At 44.5% G+C, this 22,118-nt stretch overlaps 1 protein-coding gene across 1 annotated transcript in view; it reads left to right on the forward strand.

The window, feature by feature from the left end:
• Positions 1-22,118, forward strand: part of PITPNM3 (PITPNM family member 3) — a 385,265-nt gene that overhangs the window by 334,320 nt on the left and 28,827 nt on the right. Inside the window, exons 9-12 of the mRNA XM_075014126.1 lie at positions 970-1,151; positions 4,973-5,145; positions 16,904-17,074; positions 21,087-21,281. Coding sequence (XP_074870227.1) covers positions 970-1,151; positions 4,973-5,145; positions 16,904-17,074; positions 21,087-21,281 — 721 coding nt within the window. The remainder of the gene's footprint in view (positions 1-969; positions 1,152-4,972; positions 5,146-16,903; positions 17,075-21,086; positions 21,282-22,118) is intronic.

Raw genomic sequence — 22,118 nt, forward strand, 5'->3', positions numbered from 1 at the left:
ATTTGCTTCAACAAGCATGGCATTGCTTGTGTACAGTAGATTGATTGATTGATTGTTGAAACTGATGCAGGGTCGGAGGTGGGCTTTAGGGAGAAGATGATTCTTCAAAAGAGCTAGTGAAATGAATGATCCTATTAATGTTCAGCCCTATTTAAAGTGGTCTCTATAATATATAGGCATTGCTGGCCTCACCACGCATAACAGGGACTCAGTATCTTTGCAAATCAGGTCTTGCCTCCATGGGGCATTGAGGGCTCTTCCATTAATGTGTGCCAATGGATGCTGTGCACTTGAACCAAGACTCCTTGGCTATGTCTACACGTGTTTCCTTCTTCGAATGGAGCGTGATAATCAGGGTGACGGGAGATTACTAATGAAGTGCAGCGATACATATGCTGCACTTCATTAAGCTAATTCTCCCCCACAGCAACTTTGAAGTGTCAAACTTCGAAGCTCAGGCATGCTGTGTAGCCACAGGCACTTCAAAGTGCCTTTAGTCCTCAAAATTTTGGGGAGTAAAGGCACTTCAAAGTAGCATGGGCACTTCAAAGTACCTACGGCTGTATGGCATGCCAGCACTTCAAAGTTTGACACTTTGCAGTTACCGCGGGGGAGAATTTGCATATTCATTGCAGCACTTCATTAGTAATCTTCTATCACCCTGATTACCATGACCCCTTCGAAGAAGGGGGCAAGTGTAGACGTTGTCCTTATGTTTGTCTGTTCTTTGAAGGGAACTGTCCCATTAGCTGTCTTTCCTTGCTAGTCTGCATGATGCAGAGCTAAGACAGGCATCAGATCCCTTCTCAGCCTCTTTAGTGTTACCCTTGTTGAGATGGCAGCTGACAACCACACCCTCTATTGGATGGATAATGCAAGACAACTATACAATGAAAACCACTTCATATTAGCTGTGTTTCATTTTGGTCATTTTTTTTAATCTCCCTTTTGCTTTGTTCATTTTTGAAGGATAATCCCCTTTTAGCAGAGGATTCCAGTCTGGGTGGCAGCAAACGCCTAAGCAAAAGTAATATTGACATTTCGGGAATCATGGAGGATGAGGAGCCAAGGCAACCGTTGCTACGGAAACAGAGTGACTCATCCACTTACGACTGTGATACTATATCCCAACACCATGCTTTCCTGTCTAGGTAACTAGTTCTTTGATTCAGTAAAAGCATTAGGATTGCAATTGAATGTGTAGTATTAATACAATCAATACCAGAGAAAAGGCAGCATTTATATAACCCACATACCGTGTTGATATAGTTTAATGCAGTTAATGCTGCAGCACCCACTGGTTTGAAGTGGTTTCAATTATCTACAGGGTTTCTGGTTTGGTACAACAGCTGTCAGCACCCCCACTATTCAAATTGTTCCAGCACCTCTGCAAGCTACTCCAGAAAAAATGTAGATAATTAATTTTGAGGCCATGGGGCATTGCTTTGGATGCTGCATTGCTGTGGACCCACTCACCTGTATTTTTTAATTTAACTTTTGTTGGCTGGTGTGAATGTTGAATAAAAATGGAAAAAATCCCAGTTGTTTTTTTTTTTTTTTTACCATGCACATCTCACAAATCAAAACAAATAAGACTTGGGATTAAGTTTTTATTGCTGCTGTTTAGCCCAGTCTCACTTTCATGAGAGGCTTTCCATTGTTCTCTGGAGAATTAGGAGATTGATTTTTGATGTTCCTGACTATCCACAAACTATTCCGGCTTCTTTGAAAACCTCCATAAATCTTCAATTTAAATTAATGAAAAAATCTTCAAAGGACTCTTAATTAGCTTCCATGACTCCAAAAAAAAGAAACGATTTAACAATATGTCTAGCATGGGAGGTTCATCGTTTCCTTTGTCTCTCTGTTTTTACCTACCTAGTTGACTGCTTGCCTAAGTATCTGTATCCTTTGTGCTTTATTTTTTCTTTCTGTTTGTTCTCTCTTCCTTTATTTCGTTGGGGTGCTGCCGGTAGCAAGAAAAGCCCCATTGTGTGCTCCCAAGTTTCAGTTCTCTGAGAGCTCAGGTACAGTGCAGACTTGTCACAGTACTGTAACTCCAGCCTGCCTGTTTTGTCAGTAATAGCTCAAGGTAATTTTATTCTATCTCTTTGGCCACAGTCAATGCATTTTTTTGTTTTGGGTTCCTTGATTATTCCGATTGGTTTTTACATCAATATGCTGCTCTTCCTTTCTGGATACCAGGTCTTTAAAATGCAAAGTACCTTCCCGCTTCAACAAACCAATGTGTCTTTCTCCATTTGTCTGCGACAGAATTTGTCAAGAATTCTAGTCCATTGCTTTTACCTCCCTGTGTTGTAGAAAGAAGCTCCCAGGCTATCTAATCTAAATTCATCATTCAATCCGTTTATAATAGAATCTGGCTCAAGTGAACTAATTTACCAGGGTTTGGCTTTTCATCTTCTTGCCTGTAAATTGAAACATCAAAATATTGGCACTCTTCTTAATACAGTTAGCAACAAAATAAATTTTAAAAAAAAGTCCATCAAGGACATTATTTATGTTTTCATAAAAGAAGAAGGTCATCTTTTCATTGCAAAAAAATAAAAATTCAGGATAGGAATAACATTGTGTGGCTCTGTTCTAATGACAAGCATTTGATCTTCCATCTTTGGTCATCAAAAGCGGACAGTGATTTACTACATGGCTAGAAATTTATTCAGAAAAATATGAAAGGGAACATAATGGAACTTGAAGAATGAATATAGAGACTCATTTGATTAGCATTAATAATACCAAGTGACCAAGCAGCTCTGAATTATCTTTTTGGTGTAATTTTTGCTTAGTCTGTTTGATTTAAATAGTAGAATCCAGATACAGTTTAGCTGCTGATCTTACAAGTACATTTTTGCCTACGCGTAACCTTCCCTCCCCTGAAAATTTTACATCCCACTCAGCTCTCTAACTCGTTAACCACCAGGTTTACACTAATCTCCTGGAAGTTAGCTTGGAAATAGCTGGAAATGCAGAAAAACATTTTCTGAGATGTTTCAAAAATCAATGTTTCCCACGTACATTTAGTTGTTTTGAAAAGCTTGTTTTCTACATATGAGTGCCAGTAGGATTACTAAAAAAATGCTGCTGTTTTTTAATGTAGAGATGCTATCCCAGTTTGTATAACAAGATGACTAGAATACCTCTGAAAAATGGAAACATTCTCATTCCGTTTATGTTAGCATGTTTGGCTTGGCTACTTTGTGGTGGAGCAGTGGTGCAACATGAGACCAGTCATGCAGTGTAGGGGTGAAGTAGTAGATTCAGGCTATTCCACTGGACTGTGAACTCTGGGATGCACACAAGCATGCTAAATTCTGTCCCTAGCAGCTGGGATTCAGTGTCTTGTCTCATTCATCAGTGAGCAGCCCAGGTATAACACTGATGGCCTCAAGACAGTACTCTTAGGTTCTCATGTTGAATGAAAGGCCTGGTCTTTTTCTCTGAACATAGGTCTGTGAGCCAGGGACTCCTGAATTCTAATCCCAGCTGAACCTCTGATGCACTATGGGGCCTACGGTAAATTAGTTGAGGCCTGATTTTCAAAAGTTGATAGGTATCCACAACTTCTCCAGAAATCTGAATGCCCCCTACCTCTTAAAATCTCCCTAGGCCTGGCACACCACCATTCTGATGTCGGAGGATTTTATATCAGCTTTACAGAGACCCAAATAGCAAAATAACAGGCTAGTCAGCAGATAATCAGTTTTCTTTAAAAGGGAATAATGATACTGACCAACCTCCACTGTTGGAGGCTAAAGTGTTAATATAAAGTTTGTAAATTTCTTTGCAGATGAAAAACTAGCCTGCTGATTATCATTAATAAATAGCTACAAAGAGGGGATGAAAAGTCAAGGAAACCCTCATAGAAATGTATATTCTGTTAATACACAACACTCCCATAGTAACAGAGAGGTAGCCGTGTTAGTCTGTATTCTAACAAAAAAACCAGCAGTCATGCAGCACTTTAAAGACTAACAGAATGATTTATGAGGTGATGAGCTTTTGTGGGACAGACCCACTTTTTCACATCTACATAATTTCCAGTCCAGGCCCAAATATATAGCACAGAGGTCCAAAGAAGTTGCTATAAAAACTGACAAATCAAATACATGAACCGAAGGAAGGGGAAAGGGGCAGGGGACATTAAGTGTCTTGACTGCTACTCCCATGTACCTGCATTTTGGGATCAGACACGTCAGTCCATTAACACTTGCAGCAAACACAGGGAATTCCTATATGTGTCTTCAATTATTTGGGAGGGGAAAAGTAATTTTGCAACAATCTGTGCCCACAAGGTTGTCTTATATGCCATTTTAACTGCAGGGAACTAGCAGTCTTTGAAGCTAGCAAATGTACTAGCATCCACATAAAAACGTTCCATATGTCTGTCACAGAGAGAATGGGAAGCCATTATGGTTACGGTGGGGCTATTCTGTATGGCTATGGTTACACTAGTGAGTTTTGCTGACAAAACCAGTGGAACGTCCACACAACAAAAGGCATTTTGTGGACAGTTTGTCACCAAAACTCAGCACTTTCACTGGCAGCATTCTGCCTCTCAACCATAAGGCATAGTGCTGCTTAAAAAAACTGTGTGGACTCTTGGGGGGTCCTTCTCTTGACAGACAGGGCATCCAGAACAATGGGCAGCCCTGTTTGCAGTGCTTCTGGGTCCCTGTTTTGTCAAGAGAGCAGCCAGTGACTCTAGCCATTCTATGGGGAAATCTCTTCTGACAATGACTTCTGTCGGCAGATCACTGTAGTGTAACCATAGCCTATGAGTAGCTTGTTCTTAAAGCAGAAAATGTGGACCTACAGAAAGAGCCTGGAGTTTTCTAAACAGCCCTTGTTTGAGGTAGAACATTTGTCCAGCAAGATGGAAAGAGGATCCCTGTGGGTTTTTTTGTTTGTTTGTTTGTTTGTTTGTTTAAGTCAATGCATTTTCCTTGTTCAGTATACACTCAAGTGTTCTGAAGAACGATGCAGACTTTCCTCCTGTGAGCAGCGCCAGTCTCTCAGAAGTAAACCTGGGAAGGTTTGAATTTGACGTTTCAGACTTCTTCCTCTTTGGATCACCGCTTGGTTTAGTCCTGGCCATGAGGAGCACAGTTCTGCCTGGATTGGATGGTAAGTGTTACAACACTGACTGCTTAATGGCCTGGATGGACAAAGAGAGGTATCTATCCACTCTGCCATTAGCAAAATTAAACATAAAGCAGCAGATGAATGTCCACCTGTAATGGACCTGCTTGCTGAAGGTCCCCATTCAGCAGTGATGTAAATGCTGGCTTAAATTGCAAATTATGTAATGTAAATTGTGAAGCACTGAAACTTATGCTCTTTCGGTGTATGTTATTTCCACACGATGGTCCAAATCCTGCTCTTCTGTGTGCCAATGGAAATCCATAGTAATTTAATGGAGCAAGTAGAGCTAAGCAGAATGTGACTTTAAATGGGACTCGTATCAGTTTAGGTTTCCCTGGGGAGCCAATTCAGTCCTTGGTACAAGAGGGCTCAACCTGCTTGGGCCCAGAAGAATTGGGGAATGGTGCAAGCATAAACTGTAGCCACCTCCATTGGTTTACTTTTGCACCCTCCTCTTGATTTGCTTTTCACACTGTACACACCTGTTTCTGTTTTCTTGGCATACAAGCTGCACTCATTTTGTACGCCAGTCTAGACAAACTAAGGCCTGTTATGGTGCTACACCACTGCCAGCTGCTTTCTGGCCCATTTACATCCCACACGTAACTTGCACCCCTGCAGGGTTTGTCATACTGCTACCAGCAAATATGTAAATGTATCTGTGGGAACAGTCCCTGAAAAGGCACTAAAACTCCCACCTCTGAGTCTGGCCTAGAGCAGTGTTTCTTAAACTGTGTTCCACAGAACACTGGTGTTCTGGGAGGAACTCACAGGTGTGCCGCTGGCATCTGGAAAAATACACTGTTATTAAAACCAGATACAATGTTACTATTTCATTGCTATGTGACCTGATTGAATCTCTTCATTTTGTTGTTGCTGTAATTGTTGCTGGTGGGTTTTTTGTCTGTGTTTTGGTCTGACAACAATTTTGGAAGAAAATTTTCAGCGGAGTTCTGCATAAAAAATATTATTTGGTGTTCCATGGTCTCAAAAAGTTTACAAAACACTAGTCTAGAGACTTCCATGCAATTTGTATCCATTGCTCCAGGCTGAATTTTTATGGGTCTTATTTGTGATGGTCACAACCCCTTTAGTGATGGTCTAATGCTCACTGAAGTAAATTTTTTTAAACAAATGCCTGGATATTTACAGTCTTTTCTGGTGACTCATTTCATTCCTTTAAGAGACAAGTTATAGCCTTCACATCCTCAAGCCACAGCAGATTCTGTTAGTGTAACATGCTGTGAGTGTAATATGCGGTGAGCTGGGAAATAACATCTGAACTCTGTGGCAGGTGACAAATGTGATATAACCCTGAAAGGTCAGGAACACAAGTCCTTCTCACTTTGGTTTTTGTTGGAGAGTCCACCGCACACCCCTTCAAATGATGGCATTTGCACAAACTTGAAGGCTGTGCCTATACTACAAAATAACTTCCGAGTTGCTTACTTCAAAGTACAGCTTCAAAGTAAGCAACTTGGAAGTAGAGCGTCTACACACACCCTACTTCGAAGTTAAACTTTGAAGTCGGGCAGTGCGCCATTCCCGGAAATGGAGTAAGGGCTTCAAAGCTGGGCTCCCTACTTCAAAGTTAACTTTGAAGAAATGGAAAATGTGTGTGGACTCTTTGCTGGCTACTTCGATGTAGTGCCGAACTTCGAAGTTAATGTCAAAGTTAGTTCCTAGCGTAGATGCACCCGTATAAGAAGTGTGATCTCTATGATGATGTTAGAGATTTTAAAGTAGACAAGCAATCTGCCTTATCTTCTCTGACAGGAGTCTGTAAGTCTGATATAAAGTCTTTGGTCGTCTTTGTTGAAACTCAGTTTTAAGCTATTACAGGGGAGGAGAATTAAACACACATATGCAGGCATGTACATAATGTTGTAAAGATTACGTTTCTTCCCTCACATCTGCGGTGTTGAGTTTGTTACAAAACAGCAAACTGAGAGATCTTAGAGACACACTCGCACAGTCAAGACTTACTGATGGTGCCAGAAAGCAGTCAGTGAGATGAACAGAAATTAGATGTGCAATCAGTGGAGTTTGATTTTGTGTCTTAAAGATTTTTTTACACGTTTAACATATACCTGTGACCAGCTGGGGATTTTTAGATAAATGCTTATGTTTTATACGCCTGTGTTTCATAGACATGGAACTGTGTTTGTTGTGCTGCTGAGTGGGTGTTTGATGACCAGGTTGGTGGTGCTTTCTGGGTTCCTTTTTAAGCAGATGTTCTAGTTGACAGTTGGACACTGAACCAATCCTGCTGCCATGCAGTCAGCACTGGGGTTGGTGTCTGGGACCAGCGCCTGCAGCGGCATGGCCAGAGACCTGCCCCCTGAGTGGTACCTAGGGCAGAACCCATGGCCTCGCCTCTGGAGCCAAGCAAGTAGCACCCACCACCCCACAGCTGGAGCCAGTAGTCATAGAAACATAGAACACTAGAACTGGAAAGGACCTTGAGAGGTCATCAAGCCCAGTCCCCTGCACCCACGGCAGGACCAAGCACCGTCTAGATCATGCCTGGCAGGTGTTTGTCTAACCTGCTCTTAAAAATCTCCAAAGGTGGGGATTCCACAAGCTCCCCAGGCAATTTATTCCATGCTTAATCATCCAGAACATGAGGAAATTTTTCCTAATGCCCAACTAAACCTCCCTTGCTGTAAGCCCCTTGCTTGTCCTGTCCTCAGAGTTTGTTTTAATTTTTCTCCCTCCCACTTGTAACAAGCTCTTAGGTACTTGAAAGCTGTTGTCACATCCCCTCTGTCTCCTTTTTTCCATATTGAACAAACACAGTTCTTTCATTCTTCTCTTATAGGTCTTGTTCTCCTGACCGCTAATCATTGTGTTGCTCTGCTCTAGACCTTTTCCAGTTTGTCCACTTGCTTCTTGAAATGTGTCCAGAACTGGACACAATTCTCCAGCTGAAGCTACTCCGCACAGAGCAGAGCTGAAGAATTACTTTCTCGTGTCTTGCTTACAATGCTCCTGTTAAAACATGCAGCCAGGATACTGAAGTTCCACTGCTGAAGCCTGGAAACCTCCCTTCTCTCCCCTCTGTGGGAGAGCGCTTATCTTGCTCCTGCGGCATTGTGCCCTACCTAGCCGTGTCTACACGTGCACGCTACTTCGAAGTAGCGGCACTAACTTCGAAATAGTGCCCATCACGGCTACACGTGTTGGGCGCTATTTCAAAGTTGAAATCGACGTTAGGCGGCGAGACGTCGAAGCCGCTAACCCCATGAGGGGATGGGAATAGCGCCCTACTTCGAAGTTGAACATCGAAGAAGGGACCGTGTAGTCGTTGCGTGTCCCGCAACTTCGAAATAGCGGGGTCTGCCATGGTGGCCATCAGCTGAGGGGTTGAGAGACGCTCTCTCTCCAGCCCCTGCGGGGCTCTATGGTCACCGTGTGCAGCAGCCCTTAGCCCAGGGCTTCTGGCTGCTGGTGCTGCAGCTGGGGATCCATGCTGCATGCACAGGGTCTGCAACCAGTTGTCGGCTCTGTGTATCTTGTGTTGTTTAGTGCAACTGTGTCTGGGAGGGGCCCTTTAAGGGAGCGGCTTGCTGTTGAGTCCGCCCTGTGACCCTGGCTGCAGCTGTGCCTGGCACCCTTATTTTGATGTGTGCTACTTTGGCGTGTAGACGTTCCCTCGCAGCGCCTATTTCGATGTGGTGCTGCGCAACGTCGAAGTTGCCAGCCCTGGAGGATGTGTAGACGTTATTCATCGAAATAGCTACTTCGAAGTAGGCTTCACGTGTAGACGTAGCTCCTGTCTCCAGAGGCGGTACAGGGTGGCATACCTAGAAGCAATGGGGGTGGAGACCTGATGCTTTGTTGACCCTGTCACCATTGGCTGGCCATTGTGGCTGCACAAAAAACCCCTAGTGACCTAATTTAGAAATACTGGACTAATGAGTGGCCCATATTCAGGTGGTAATGGGAAGGGAGGACAGTGTGTCTTTAGCAAATGCTCTGATTATCTCCTCCCACCCCCAATTGTTTGATGCTTACAAAACTCCTACCAGAATAAACAACGGACATCAGAGCAGGCTTAGACTCCCACTACTCAAGAAACATGGCATTAGATGTGGATCATAAACCAAATATATCACAAGTAGGCCTGGGGAAGGGCCAAAGTTTTACTGAAAGACTCCGAAGAAGGCTTTTGACTTAATGACAAGGAACCTCGTGAATGAAACAAATGTTTCACCACCCCCAGAATGAGTCAGTGAAAGAGGAACATGATGCACAATGCAATTCACAGTGGTGGAAAAAATTGTACCTTGCCAGAACTCAGTCAAACAGGATCTGCACTTTCAATACGTACCACTCAGGAAAACAGGGCTTCTCTTCCAGGTGAACTAGAGAGGTCATTAAAAGAAAGGGATAAACCTGGACCCTACACTGTATTTTAGAAATTTGTAAAGGAATCCATGGAATCATAGAACACTAGAACTGGAAGGGACCTTGAGAGGTCATTGAGTCCCGTGCCCCGCCCTCTCTGCAGGACCAAGCACCATCTAGACCATCCCCAATAGGTGTCTGTCTAACCTGCTCTTAAATATCTCTAGGGATGGAGATGTCACAATCTCCCTAGGTAACTTATTCCAGTGTTTAACCACCTCGACAGTTAGGCAGTTTTTCCTAATGTTTAATCTGGGGATTCCCAACCTATGTGTCGGGACCCAAACATTGGTTGCCATTAGATTGCCTAAGGGTCACCAGCTGGGTGGCTCCGAGCCACATGCAGGTCTTTAAGGAGGCACCACTCACTCCTCTGCCACCACTCATGCTTTGACTCCTAGTTCCTGCCCTGCCATGCTGAAATGGGGTTCAGTTTATTTGGTTTAGTGGCTGGCGGGAGGGATCCAGCCGTTAAACCAATTAAATTGGGTCCTATTTCAGCGTGGCAGGGCAGGGAACTGCCCATGCTTCAGGTGGGGAAGAGAGTAGGAAAGTTGGGGAGAGCGGTGCAGAGGAGATGGCGGCTGTGGTGGCCTGGTGAAGGAGCAGTGGGGTGCAGGAGTAGCACTCGTGTGAGGTAGGTGAGGGGGCTGGGAGGTGTTTAGGCCTGGTGGTGGCGGGGGGCGGTTTGGAGCCGCAAGGGGTTTAAGCCTGGGGGGGGCTCAAATCAATATTTATAAAAAATAATTTCCCAGGGGAAAACCTCCCCTCCTGCCCCAGTTTTGATTTGCCTTGGGTCACAAAGTCTTACTGAATTGTCAAAATGGGTCACCACCTCGAAAAGGTAGGGAACCACTGGTCTAATCTAAACCTCCCTCGCTGCAGTTTAAGCCTGTTGCTCCTGTCCTCAGAGGCCAAGGAGAACAATTTTTCTCCCTCCTCCTTGTAACCCACTTTGAGATACTCAAAAACCGGTATCATGTCCCCTCTAAATCTTCTTCCTTGTAAACAAGCCCAGTTCTCTCAGTCTTCCCTCATAGCTCATGTTCTCTAGACCATTGATCACTCTTGTTGCTCTTCTCTGGACCTTCTCCAACTGTCCACATCTGTCTTGAAATGTGGAGCCCAGAACCGGACACAATACTTCAATTGAGGCCTAATGAGCTCTCAGTAGAGCGGAAGAATGACTTCTTATGTCTTGCTCACAACACTCCTCTTAATACGTCCCAGAATTATGTTTGCTTATTATGAAACAGCATCACACTGTTGACTCATATTTAGCTTGTGGGCCACTATGACCCCTAAATCCCTTTCCGCAGTACTCCTTCCTAGACATTCACTTCCCAGTCTATATGTATGAAGCTGATTGTTTCTTTCTAAGTGGAGTACTTTGCATTTGTCCTTATTTACCTTCATCCTGTTTACCTCAGACTATTTCTCCAGTTTATCCAGATGATTTGAATTATGACCCTATCCTCCAAAGCAGTTGCAACCCCTCCCAGCTTGGTATCATCTGCAAACTTAGTAAGCGTACTCTCTCCCCCAATATCTAAATTGTTGATGAAGATACTGAGTAGAACCGGTCCCAAAACAGACCCCTGTGAAACCCCACTTATTATGCCCTTCTAGCATGACTGCAAAACATTAATAACTACTCTCTGAGAACAGTTACCCAGCCAGTTATGCACCCACCTTATAGTGCCCCCACATAAGTTGTATTTTCTTAGTTTATTGATAAGAAGATCATGCGAGACTGTGTCAAATGCATTACTAAAGTCTAGGCATACCACATCCACCGCTTCTCCCTTATCCATAAGACTTGTTTTCCTGTCAAAGAACACTATCAGATTGGTCTGGCATGATTTGTTTTTCACAAATCCATGCTGGCTGTTACCTATCACCTTATTTTCTTCCAGATGTTTGCAGATGAATTCCTTAATTATTTGCTCCATTATCTTTCCTGGCACAGAGGTTAAACTCACTGGTCTGTAGTTTCCTGGGTTGTTTTTTTTCCCCTTTTTAAAGATGGAGACTGTATTTCCCCTTTTCCAGTCTTCTGGAATCTCTCCTGACTTCCAGCACTTTTCAAATCCATGAGCTACTGCTCCTCGGAAACCAGCACTCTCACTCCTGGAAATGTCTGACTGGGGCAAATTTTTCAGCAGTGGCCATTGTTGTTGCTGTCTAGCTTCTGCACATGCAATGGATTCACCTAGAAAACCAGATGCTTAGCCATTTTCTTTGATTTCCAAATTCAGAGGTAGCCATGCAGTGATGGCCACCTGTCTGACTTCCATGCACCTGTATGTGCCTACTTTGTAAGGCTGCCATCCGCTGCATCTGTCGAGACGGAGGCTAACTGAAAAGATGCTGCTCCCACGGTTTATTTGAAGTCACATGTGGCTTGGCTGTTTAATTCATGTTTGTCCTGACTGAACAGAAATCTGATTTAAGTTGAATTTGGTCTAACTTAGGCCATATCTACGTTTCTCAAGAGATCGACCTGAGACGTCGATCTTCCAGGGTTCAGTTTCATATGCCTGGTAGAGATGCATAAATCAGTCTATCAGGAGTTGGCAGTCAACCACTGTACTCCTCAATATCACAAGGAATCTGTGAGTTTGATGGGAGAAACTCTCCCATCGATCTTCCTCAGTGAGGATGGCGGTAAGTCATAGAATCATAGAATACTAGGACTGGAAGGGACCCTGAGAGGTCATGGAGTCCAGCCCCCTGCCCTCACGGCAGGACCAAGTACTGTCTAGACCATCCCTGATAGACATTTATCTAACCTGTTCTTAAATATCTCCAGAGATGGAGATTCCACAGCCTCTCTAGGCAATTCATTCTGGTGTTTGACCACCCTGACAGTTAGGAACTTTTTCCTAATGTCCAACCTAAACCTCCCTTGCTGCCCATTGTTTCTTGTTCTATGCTCACAGGCCAAGAAGAACAAGTTTTCTCCCTCCTCCTTATGACATCCTTTTAGATACCTGAAAACCGCTATCATGTCCCCCACAATCTTCTCTTTTTGATTGCAGATAAGTTGATTCTAGCTATGCAACTGTCATAGCTAGAACTATGTATCTGCTATCAACTTACCTGCCTTGTGTAGACCAAGGAGGTACAGTCGATAGGTGCTCAGAGCAGTTTTGACATACTTTTAGAACTTGGGCCCCAGCTCTGGGAGGTGAATGCCTAGCAATTGGCATGCTTCTGCTTAGCCACTGTCGTGAGCTGAAACCTTCATGAGTGATTATTTTTAACAGCCTGTCCTTGAGAACAGCACTTAAAAATGTATTTTCTCATTACCCTGAGAACTGATTATTAGACCACTGAGTAGGTCTGCACATTCTGCCCTGCTGTTCCTGGCGCAGCATCCTGCCTGTGTCAAGTTAATATTACCGTAAACTATTGTTTCAGCCTGCCTGGGGCAGTGCCAGCCTACGGGTTGCCAGGAGAGTTCTTTAAGGGTCAGATCATCCTCTGGTTGTCTTCACTTGCACCATTGTTTAGCCCTAACTGCCTATTATAATTGCAGCTTATATGGCTCATGTTTTCAAAGGCCATCTACCAGCGGGAGAGGAGTGTGTGTGTGTGTGTGTGTGTTAGAAAGCCTGTCAAACTGAAGTGTTTTCCAGATTAACTCTTTGATTCCTGTCCCAAAGAGCACATGTGCCAAAAGTACATCACATTTTATCCAGCGTCTGGGTGAACACGGCAGCTGTCAGCCTGCAAAACTTTTGAGAATGACAACGGTGCTAGGCAGGGGCCATCGGTTTGGGATGGACTATGGGGGCTTGGACAGTGGGTGGGGATGCCGGCTCTGGGCAGGAGTTTGGGTGCATAAGGGGTGAACAGTTGGGCTCTGGGAGGAAGTATGGGTGTTGGGTGTAGGCTCTGGGCTGGGGCAGAGTAGTGGGGTGCAGGATGCAGGCTCTGGAAGGGTGTTGGGGCAGAACAGGGTGAGGGGTTGGGCTCTGGGTGGGAATGTGGGGGAGGAGATCTGGGTGAGGGTGGGGGTGAAATCCAGGAGGAGTCCAGGCTCTGGAGGGGAGTTTGGGGGTAGGTGGGGTGCAGCACTTACTCAGGGCACCCACTTTTGGCACCATCTTTTAGGCTGTGGGATGGGGATCTCCACATGCTACTTCCTGCAGGCACTACCCACGCACCTCCCAGTAGCTGCAGGGCACTCCAGGTAGGAGTAGAGCGTGGAGAGACACACACCTATGGGGTCACAGAGACAAGCTGGCAGCTGCGTGGAACAAGCAGGCAGGAAGTTGCTCTAGGCCTGTTATGCTGCCACTTACAGTGATGGGAGCCCCTCGACCCTTTTAAATTGCCTGGGAGCAACAGCAGGGCCAGGAGACTCATTGCAGGAGCATGTGGGGGTGGCAGGAGGGGATAGGACAGAGCCCCAAACTCAAACTTCATGGGGGCTGGGACTCCAGGCTGAGAATAGTCCTGGTGCCAGGACACCAGGGGCCCATGTACAGGCCCATAGGCAGGAATTTCTTTGGGGATTGCTCTTTTTGTAAATGTGGACCACAATTTTTGTTACATATAAAGGATCTCAATCAGGCCATGAGCACATAAGGGAGGTTAATGAAAAATTTGAGAGGAAACAGTGACTGGTAAAGTGATTTTGTTATAACATACTAAAAATTTATACAATCATAAAGATTTAATAGAAATTACCTTCTGGGAGCTTGTAATATTCAAAAACAACAAGAAGTCTGGTGGCACCTTATAAACTAACAGATATTTTGGAGCATGAGCTTTTGTGGGCAAAATCCTACTTTGTCAGATGCCTCTGTGTGGTGAAGGAAGATACACAAACAATGCCGTAAGCAAGACACAAGAAATAACTCATCTACTCTACTCTGAGCTGATTTGGCCTCAAATGAAGCAACAGTTCCCCACCTTTTCACTTGTGCGAATCCCCTATCAGCTCCCCAAACCATTCATGGACCCCTGTCAAAGCCAATTCTGTTTTCTATGATCTTTTTTTTTTTCACTTTTTCGCATACACCCTGGGGTCCATGAACTCTAGGTTGGGAAACACTGGAGTAATGTGTCCAGTTCTGGGCACCACATTTCAGGAAAATGAGAGGAAATTGGAGACAGCCCAGACAAGAGCAACCAAAATGATGAAAGGTCTAGAAAACAAGACCTGTGATGAAAGATTGAAGCAACTGGGTTTGTTTAGTCTGGAAAAGAGAAGACTGAGAGGAGACATGGTAACAGTTTTCAAGTACCTGAAAGGCTGTTACAAGGAGGGAGAAAAGTTATTCTCCTTAACTTTGGGTTGTAGGACAAGAAGCAATGGGCTTAAATTGCAGCAAGGGGAGTTTAGGTTGGACATTTGAAAAAACTTCATAACTGTTGGGGTGGTTAAGCACAGGAAGGATGTGCCTTAGTGGTAGTGGGAGGAGATGTAAAATCCCCATCGTTGGAGATATTTAAGAACAGGTTAGACAAATATCTAACCGGGATGATCTAGATTGTGCTGGGTCCTCCTGTGAGGATGACGTCTTGAGGTTTCTTCCAGTTCTAGTGTTCTAAGATTCTGCTGTGAGATGGATCCAATACAGAGGAGGTTGAGAACCACTCTCCTGTTTCACTGGGAATCTTTTCATAAAGAAGGTTGGTGGGGGTGGGGGAGTGGGAATCTTAAATCTTGGCTATTAAAACTGACAGGCAGTGAGGTAAGGATGATCCAGTGATAAGGATGCTAGCCCGGGATCTGGGCATATGATTTTAAGTACCTGCTTTACCAGCGACTCCTTGTGTGACATTGGGAAAATCACTCAGGCTGTGTCTAAACAGAGGGTGCTATTTCAGGATATGGCAGTATCCTCAAATAGCTGCCTGTGTCTAAGAAATGCACCTGTTGTCTCTAAACAGCTTTCGAGAAAACGGGCGTGCTAGTCTGGCATTGCTGTACACCTCATCGCAGAAGGAGTACAGGAATGCCTCGAAAGAGCACTTCATTTTGGCACATGGTGCCATTTAAACAGTGCCATATGCCAAAATAGTTGATTTCCATGTTAGGGCAACATGTAGACGTAGTCTTAGGGAGCTAAGGGACTGAATACCTTTGAGGATGCGGGCCTTTGCCTACGTGGTTTAGTTCCTATCTCTCAAATGAAGATAGTAGTACTTCCCGACCTCCCAGGTGTGTTGTGAGGATAAATACAATAAAGATGGGTGGGAGGGCGTGATGGATATAAATGTTGCATCACGCATGCTATCAGTTTTATGGGATCAGTGCAGGAGAACAGTCATAAACTGTAACAGAAAAGGTTTTAGAGATTATTATATCGCACAGCAGGTTGGAAAATATTAAGGGACTGATCCTGCTGTATGTGAAGTTCAAGGATAATCGGTATCATATTCCCAAACATCTGTTTATAAGTATTTTAATCAGTTCTTTACTCCTACAGTTAATGAATTCACTGCTGTAGCATGTTTGTGCGGCTGTAATACACTAAGTCTATTAGCATAATTAGCCCATAATGGATTGATCTGCTAGCCCTGGAGAGGTTCATGGTGAAACAAATGCAGTTTGGTTAGCTGGGAAGTGACTACACCTGCTGGTTCATAGACACCAGCAGCCTCCAATGTCACCTATTTGAGTATAAGAGATGTCTCTATTTCAATGAGGTACATCAAATTGAAAGAGTGCTTCATTAGCTGAGCAACAGGGTGATTTTCAAACATCCATTTACAACTGCTGTCTGAATTTCTCAGTGGCTGCTTCTCTCCAGCAAATATTACAAGCCATGTTCTCCTGTTTTAATGTGCGCCGATTCATTTTTATGCATTAACTTCAATAAATTGGCTTCTGAAGCTGCCTTGCTTTCCATAATCACCCCAGCTTTCATCTCCATTTCCAATCCTCCCGATTTAGTGTTCCCATCAAATAGTTTTGCCTTTAAATATTCCAAGCACAGGACGGCTCATGGTTTTATAGGTGCAATGTCTGATAATATATTTAGAAGATTTTAAAACTTTATTGATTTCTTGGCTTCCTCTGATTTCAAAGGCTGGCCTTAGCCTCAGCAGGTGGCCTACATTTCTCAGACTGTTCTCTCTTTGCAAAACTACCTTTCGGCAAAGCTTATTTCATCACCAAGGGAGTATGGTAGAATTTAATTGGAGAGACTCCTACCTTTTGACGGTGTGTACAGTTTGGCTGTTGTTTGTAGAAGTTTGTGAAGTGACTGGGTTTGTAAACTCACGCCCACTAGACTTTTCAAAAGATACGCGAGCAATGAACAAACCATAGCTGCAATGTTGATCTCTCTCTCTCTCTGTCATACTCCAGTGTGCCAAGTCCGTCCTGCTTGCAGCCAAGTGTACAGTTTCTTTCACTCTGCTGATCCTTCGGCCTGCAGGCTTGAGCCATTGTTGGAGAAAAAATTCCACCTCTTGCCTCCTTTTAATGTCCCGAGATACCAGAGATTTCCACTGGGAGATGGAAGATCACACCAGTTAGGTATGATAAAGATTTCACGTGGTTTTCTTGGATTTCTCTGTTAGGCTCTTCCTCTGCTTTGTTCAAGAGGGTTTCAGACACAGATGCAATCAGCATATTGGTAACTTTAGGGCAAGAGGGGTATTGTTTTCTTCCATAATTATAAGCCAAAAAGCATGCAATAGGCTTTCTTAATATATATTTTTCTGCTCTTACTGCAGCTTAGGTGTTTGCCTACTGCTTACTTCCATATTTATAAGTGAATGGAAAGTGCTGACAAAAACTGCAAAAAATTATTATATTTAAATAATCTGGGAGTGTGACAGAAACTTCATTTTGGGGAACAGCAGATACTTGCTACAACTTTTGTTTCTTTTTGCTGAAAAAAAGAAAACCAAATTTCTATCAAAGAAAATATTTGGAGTGAAAGTGTTTTACTAGCCCCTAGTGCTAATGGCTACAGTAAATACAACATACATTTAAGTTCATCCTAGGATGAATACGGTAGGGGAAAACACCTTATGCTTGCTTATAGCATATGAAGAATGCACCTTGTCTACTATGAGAGAGTTCCCCCAAAACCAGAACCAGAATCCAGAGCAAAATAAAAGCAGAGAAGATGGATTTTGCCATATTTAACTTCGTAAAATTTTCATATGGAAGAAAAGATTGGAAGGAGAAACACTGCTCATGCAGCTGGAGAAATAGTATCCACTCCAAACGCTTTAAATCTAAGAAGGTTATCAGCATATAAAGGATGGAGGAGAAGTGTACCGTGAGAATTAGTTTAATTTCATCTCCATTATATTTTGTGGTGGGTGGGGAGACATGATCAAGGAAGTTGATCTATTTATTAAATAAATACACATTAATTATGCCCTGTTATGCTGCATATTGTCCATTTGTATGTGGCCAATCCCTTTACAGGAATCACAAAGAAGAAAGAATTCTGTAGGTAGCAGATGTGCTAGCATTCTCTAAAGCATCACTGTCAGACCATTCACGAATTGGTTTGATAGTATCAAGGGAATAAAGAAAAGCAACATCACAGGAATAATGTCAGTCTCCTACATCTTGCTCTTCCACATATTGGTACTGCCTAGACAATCTGAGGGTGAAATCATGCCCCTAGTGAACTCAATGATAAATCTCCCATCGACTTATATAGGGCCCTGAAAGCTAAAGTACTTCATCATTTTCAAAGCAGTCCTTTTGTACTGTCCGTATTTAGCCCGGTAGCAATTTAAGCAAAAACTTGTCTGTGTGCACAGACGGAGGTAAATTGGGGAGGCATGTGTCTAATAGATTTCCCCACTTTTGGCTATTTCGTATTAGCTTCCCAACTGAGACTATTAACATGTGCACTGTGCTGCAATGAAACAGAGCAATTAAAGTAATGAGATATGTAGAAAGCAACCTGTTTTTCCTTTTTGGGTAATGATTTGGGTCTCAGACATTTTGACGTTACTGTATGGGCTGCAAATGTAGCTTTATCTACTTCTCCATTGGAATAGATCAGAAGTTAAACCATATGGTCATGATCTTTTATTGAGGAGGCCTTAAATCTGTTTACTTCCATCACACTTTCTTTTATTTGCAATGTTTTGTTTTGTGGGTTTTTTTTTTTTTTGGAAAAACCATGCAGTATGTCGGGCAAAGCTAACAAACATTAATGCAGCAAGTTGGAGCATATGAGATGAATCAGAAAATTCAATCACAAAAAAAAAGAAATGCTCACAAAAATCTTTCACAGTCAATGAATGGCCATCAGAATTCCACCAATTTAATAAAAAGGGTTTCGGGGGTTTTTCCCCTTGGAAAAGGAGCATCTTTGTGATTTAACAGACTCTAAAAGTAAAACAGGAATGGAAAACACAGGAGGAAGAAACCCCAGAATTCACATCTCTGAGTGTGAGCTTGTTACTATTTTCCTGAATTGCAGGAAATTATGTTTGGCAGTACAATTAATGTACTAATACATCACACAGCATTTACACTGATTGATTAACTGTGCCACATCCACCATGAAATTCACCCTTGTGGAATGAGTGACCAGATTAACTCTTTTGGAGGCTCAGGGCTGTTAGATTTTGTAGGACCTTCTGAGGGGGCTAAAATGAGGGATTCAGAATGTGGGGGGGCAGGTTGAGCACAGAAGGGCTCTTACTGGGTGTGAGGGCTCTGGGGTGGGATTATGAGGTGTTTGGGGTGCAGGCAGTGTTGCTAGGCTGGGGCCAAGGGGTCTAGCAGTTGAGAGGGGCTCAGGGCAGGAGGTTGGGTGGGGTGCAGGACCTGGCTGGGAGTTAGGAGATGGGTGCTCAGGATTGGGGCTATGTGGGGCGCTTACCTGAGGCAGCTCTCCATTGGTGGTATAGGCCCTGGGGAGTGGAGGGGGGCAGTAGCACTGTGTACCGCCCTGCAGGCACCACCCCCAGCAGCCCCATTGGCTGTAATTCCTGGCTAGTGTGAGCTGTGGCAGGGGAGCCCGCAGGGAAGGGAAGCACATGGACTGAGCCCATAGTTCCAACCTAGCTCCGCGGGGGAAGGAGTGGGCAGGCGGGAGAGAGAATGCAAATGGCAGCCTGATCCCCCGCCAGGCAATACTAGAGTGCGGGGCTTTAGCGGCTGCTGTCTGAAGCCCCACAGTGATCTGCACTTTTAGTGGCCAAAAGATTTTTCTGCAGGGCCTCCCTTAACCTGGGGCTCGGGGCTTTCGTCCCTAAAGCCCCTTTCTTTATCTGATCCTGCATGTGACCCGCTCAAGCCTTGTTTTAAGGAACAGGGGAAGGTTTTGCAGAAGAGCCTTAAAAAGCTAAGCCAAGATATTTAGCTCTGACGAGTAATTTTTGGATGCTGAAATACCTGAAGTTGAAATCGACTGACTTAGCATGGCAGGGCCTCTGGAAGCCTGGAGTCCTGGGTGCTAGCTCTGCCCTGGTTTTTAATCTCTTGAAAAACAGTTGCGGTGGTCCATGTTCCCTCTAATGTTTTTCATCCATGGGTGGAATAAATTTGTCATGCCCAAAGACACGCATGGACATGCACCACCAATAGAAACACATGCTGTCGGCTGTGTGTGCTCTGCTAATCAGCTGGGCAGCCCCTGAAGCTCTCCTGGGCAGCCACCCAAGCACCTAGCTTACAGGTTTGGGCACAGGTGGGCCATGAAATTTTTATAGCATGGAGAGGAGGGGGGGCCTCATAAAGAAAAAGGATGAGAACCCTGCCTTAAAGGAGCCAGATTGTCTAAGAGCTGAGTGCCCACTCTCTGAAGAGCTGGCCCTTTTCGGATGTACTTGGTCACAGAATGGAAGCATCCAAAATCACTAGTCACCTTTGACAATCTAGACATGTGGGAGTTGCCAGCTTCCTTCTTAAAGAATCCTTAGCTTGAGCTGGCTTTCTCCAGAGGGAACCTCACCTGCAGGCCAACCAGCAAGCCGGGGAGTAGGAAAGGGTATTTTCCCCAGCATTTGGAGACGTGGTCTCTTTAAATCACTGCTGGAGCACTGGGTGAAGCACCCTGGACAACTATAAGGGCCACCTGATGGGGGGACGTAGCAGGCTCTGGGCAGCCCTGAGGGCTTCTTTAACTCTGTCCCCATCAGACACATAAAGCTGGGTACTGCCACTTTGCCCAGGCACCTGGTGAGGCGGTTGGCCCTGCTGGTCACCCATGATAATTATTCAGGCAAAGGCCCAGGGCTAGCAACAGAGTTTGCCAAGTCCTGGAGAAATTGGGTGGGGGGACCTCAGCTCCCGGCTTCTCAGAAGGGTCAGGGCTTTGGGTGCAAGGGTGGAGCGAGGGGCAGCCAGCCCTCAGCACTGCATGGACTGTGCCATGCAGAGCTCCGGCATCTGATTTAAAGGGCCTGGAGCCCCCTGTCCTTTTAAAATGCTGGACTTTCAGGTCAGCTGTCCCCTTTGTCCTTCCCCCCACCCATCAGCAGCCATGAAAATGCCCATTGACGTCAACAAAATGGCTACAAAACAAAACCTTCTTCCCTTTGCTTTCCATTTTGAAAACATGCAGCTGACACTCTCCACAGCCAGAGCGCCCTGTTTCTTGAGAACCGCTCCAGGGTCCTGCCTTCCTCTCCAGAGACTCCAGATTCTCCAGGCACACTGAACCAGTCGCAAGGGAAGACGAGGAGGACAAGCTTGGTCAGCATGAACAGCGAAACCTCAGGATCGACGGAGAGCTTGCCCTTGGCGGACATCTCCAATAGTGAGTGAGGCTTCGTATCGCTTATTTCTGATACAGCGTCAGTCCTTCCATCCACCGCCGGCCTATGGAAGTTTATTTTGAAAAGCAAATCTTCTCTTTCCTGCAATACTGCTTAAGATTGAACCTCTCTAACCCAGCGCCCTGAGGGCCTGACCATTGCCAGGCAAGAGAATTTGTTGGACCGTGGGAGGTCAATATTGTCTAGCAGCATTACCAACACTTCCACTGCTTATTGGGCTCTGAGAAGACATGTAAGGGTAAACGACAGCTAAATAACAGCACGGAATGCAGACGGCCAGGACTCATGGCTGGGAACCAGCTTTATGGGACTCTGGGAAACTTGGCCACACCCATAATAAGCAGTCATCCAGCTAACTAAAATCATGCCAGATTACTGATGTTGCTGGATGAGAGAGTTCCAGCTTAGAGAGGTTCAACCTGTAGTGCTCTGAAGAACCTAAGCAGCTGGAATTTTAACTGTTCAAGGTTAATTTTCTCCATTTTTTACACACACACACACACACAACATTTTATTCAGACAAAAAGAAGTCCTCTGGCACCTTATAGACTAACTGATATTGTGGTGCATGAACTTTCGTGGGCAAAGACCCACTTCATCAGATGCATGTGTGGGGTCGTTTCAGAGGAAAATTTAAAGGGGAAGTCTCAGGCCAGGGGAGGGCTGGATCTGACAAGGTCTGTTCAGTCAGGGTGGATGTAGTCCATCATCGGCAGTTAATGTCTGCTCTTGATGTTCACACCTCCACATTAGCTACTGATAATGGGCCACATCCCCTCTGACTGAACTGACTTGATTTCTCCTCTCTTGATGTTCAC

The sequence above is a fragment of the Carettochelys insculpta genome, chromosome 19, assembly GCF_033958435.1.
Source record: "Carettochelys insculpta isolate YL-2023 chromosome 19, ASM3395843v1, whole genome shotgun sequence".
In the NCBI taxonomy this organism is placed as follows: Eukaryota; Metazoa; Chordata; order Testudines; family Carettochelyidae; genus Carettochelys; species Carettochelys insculpta.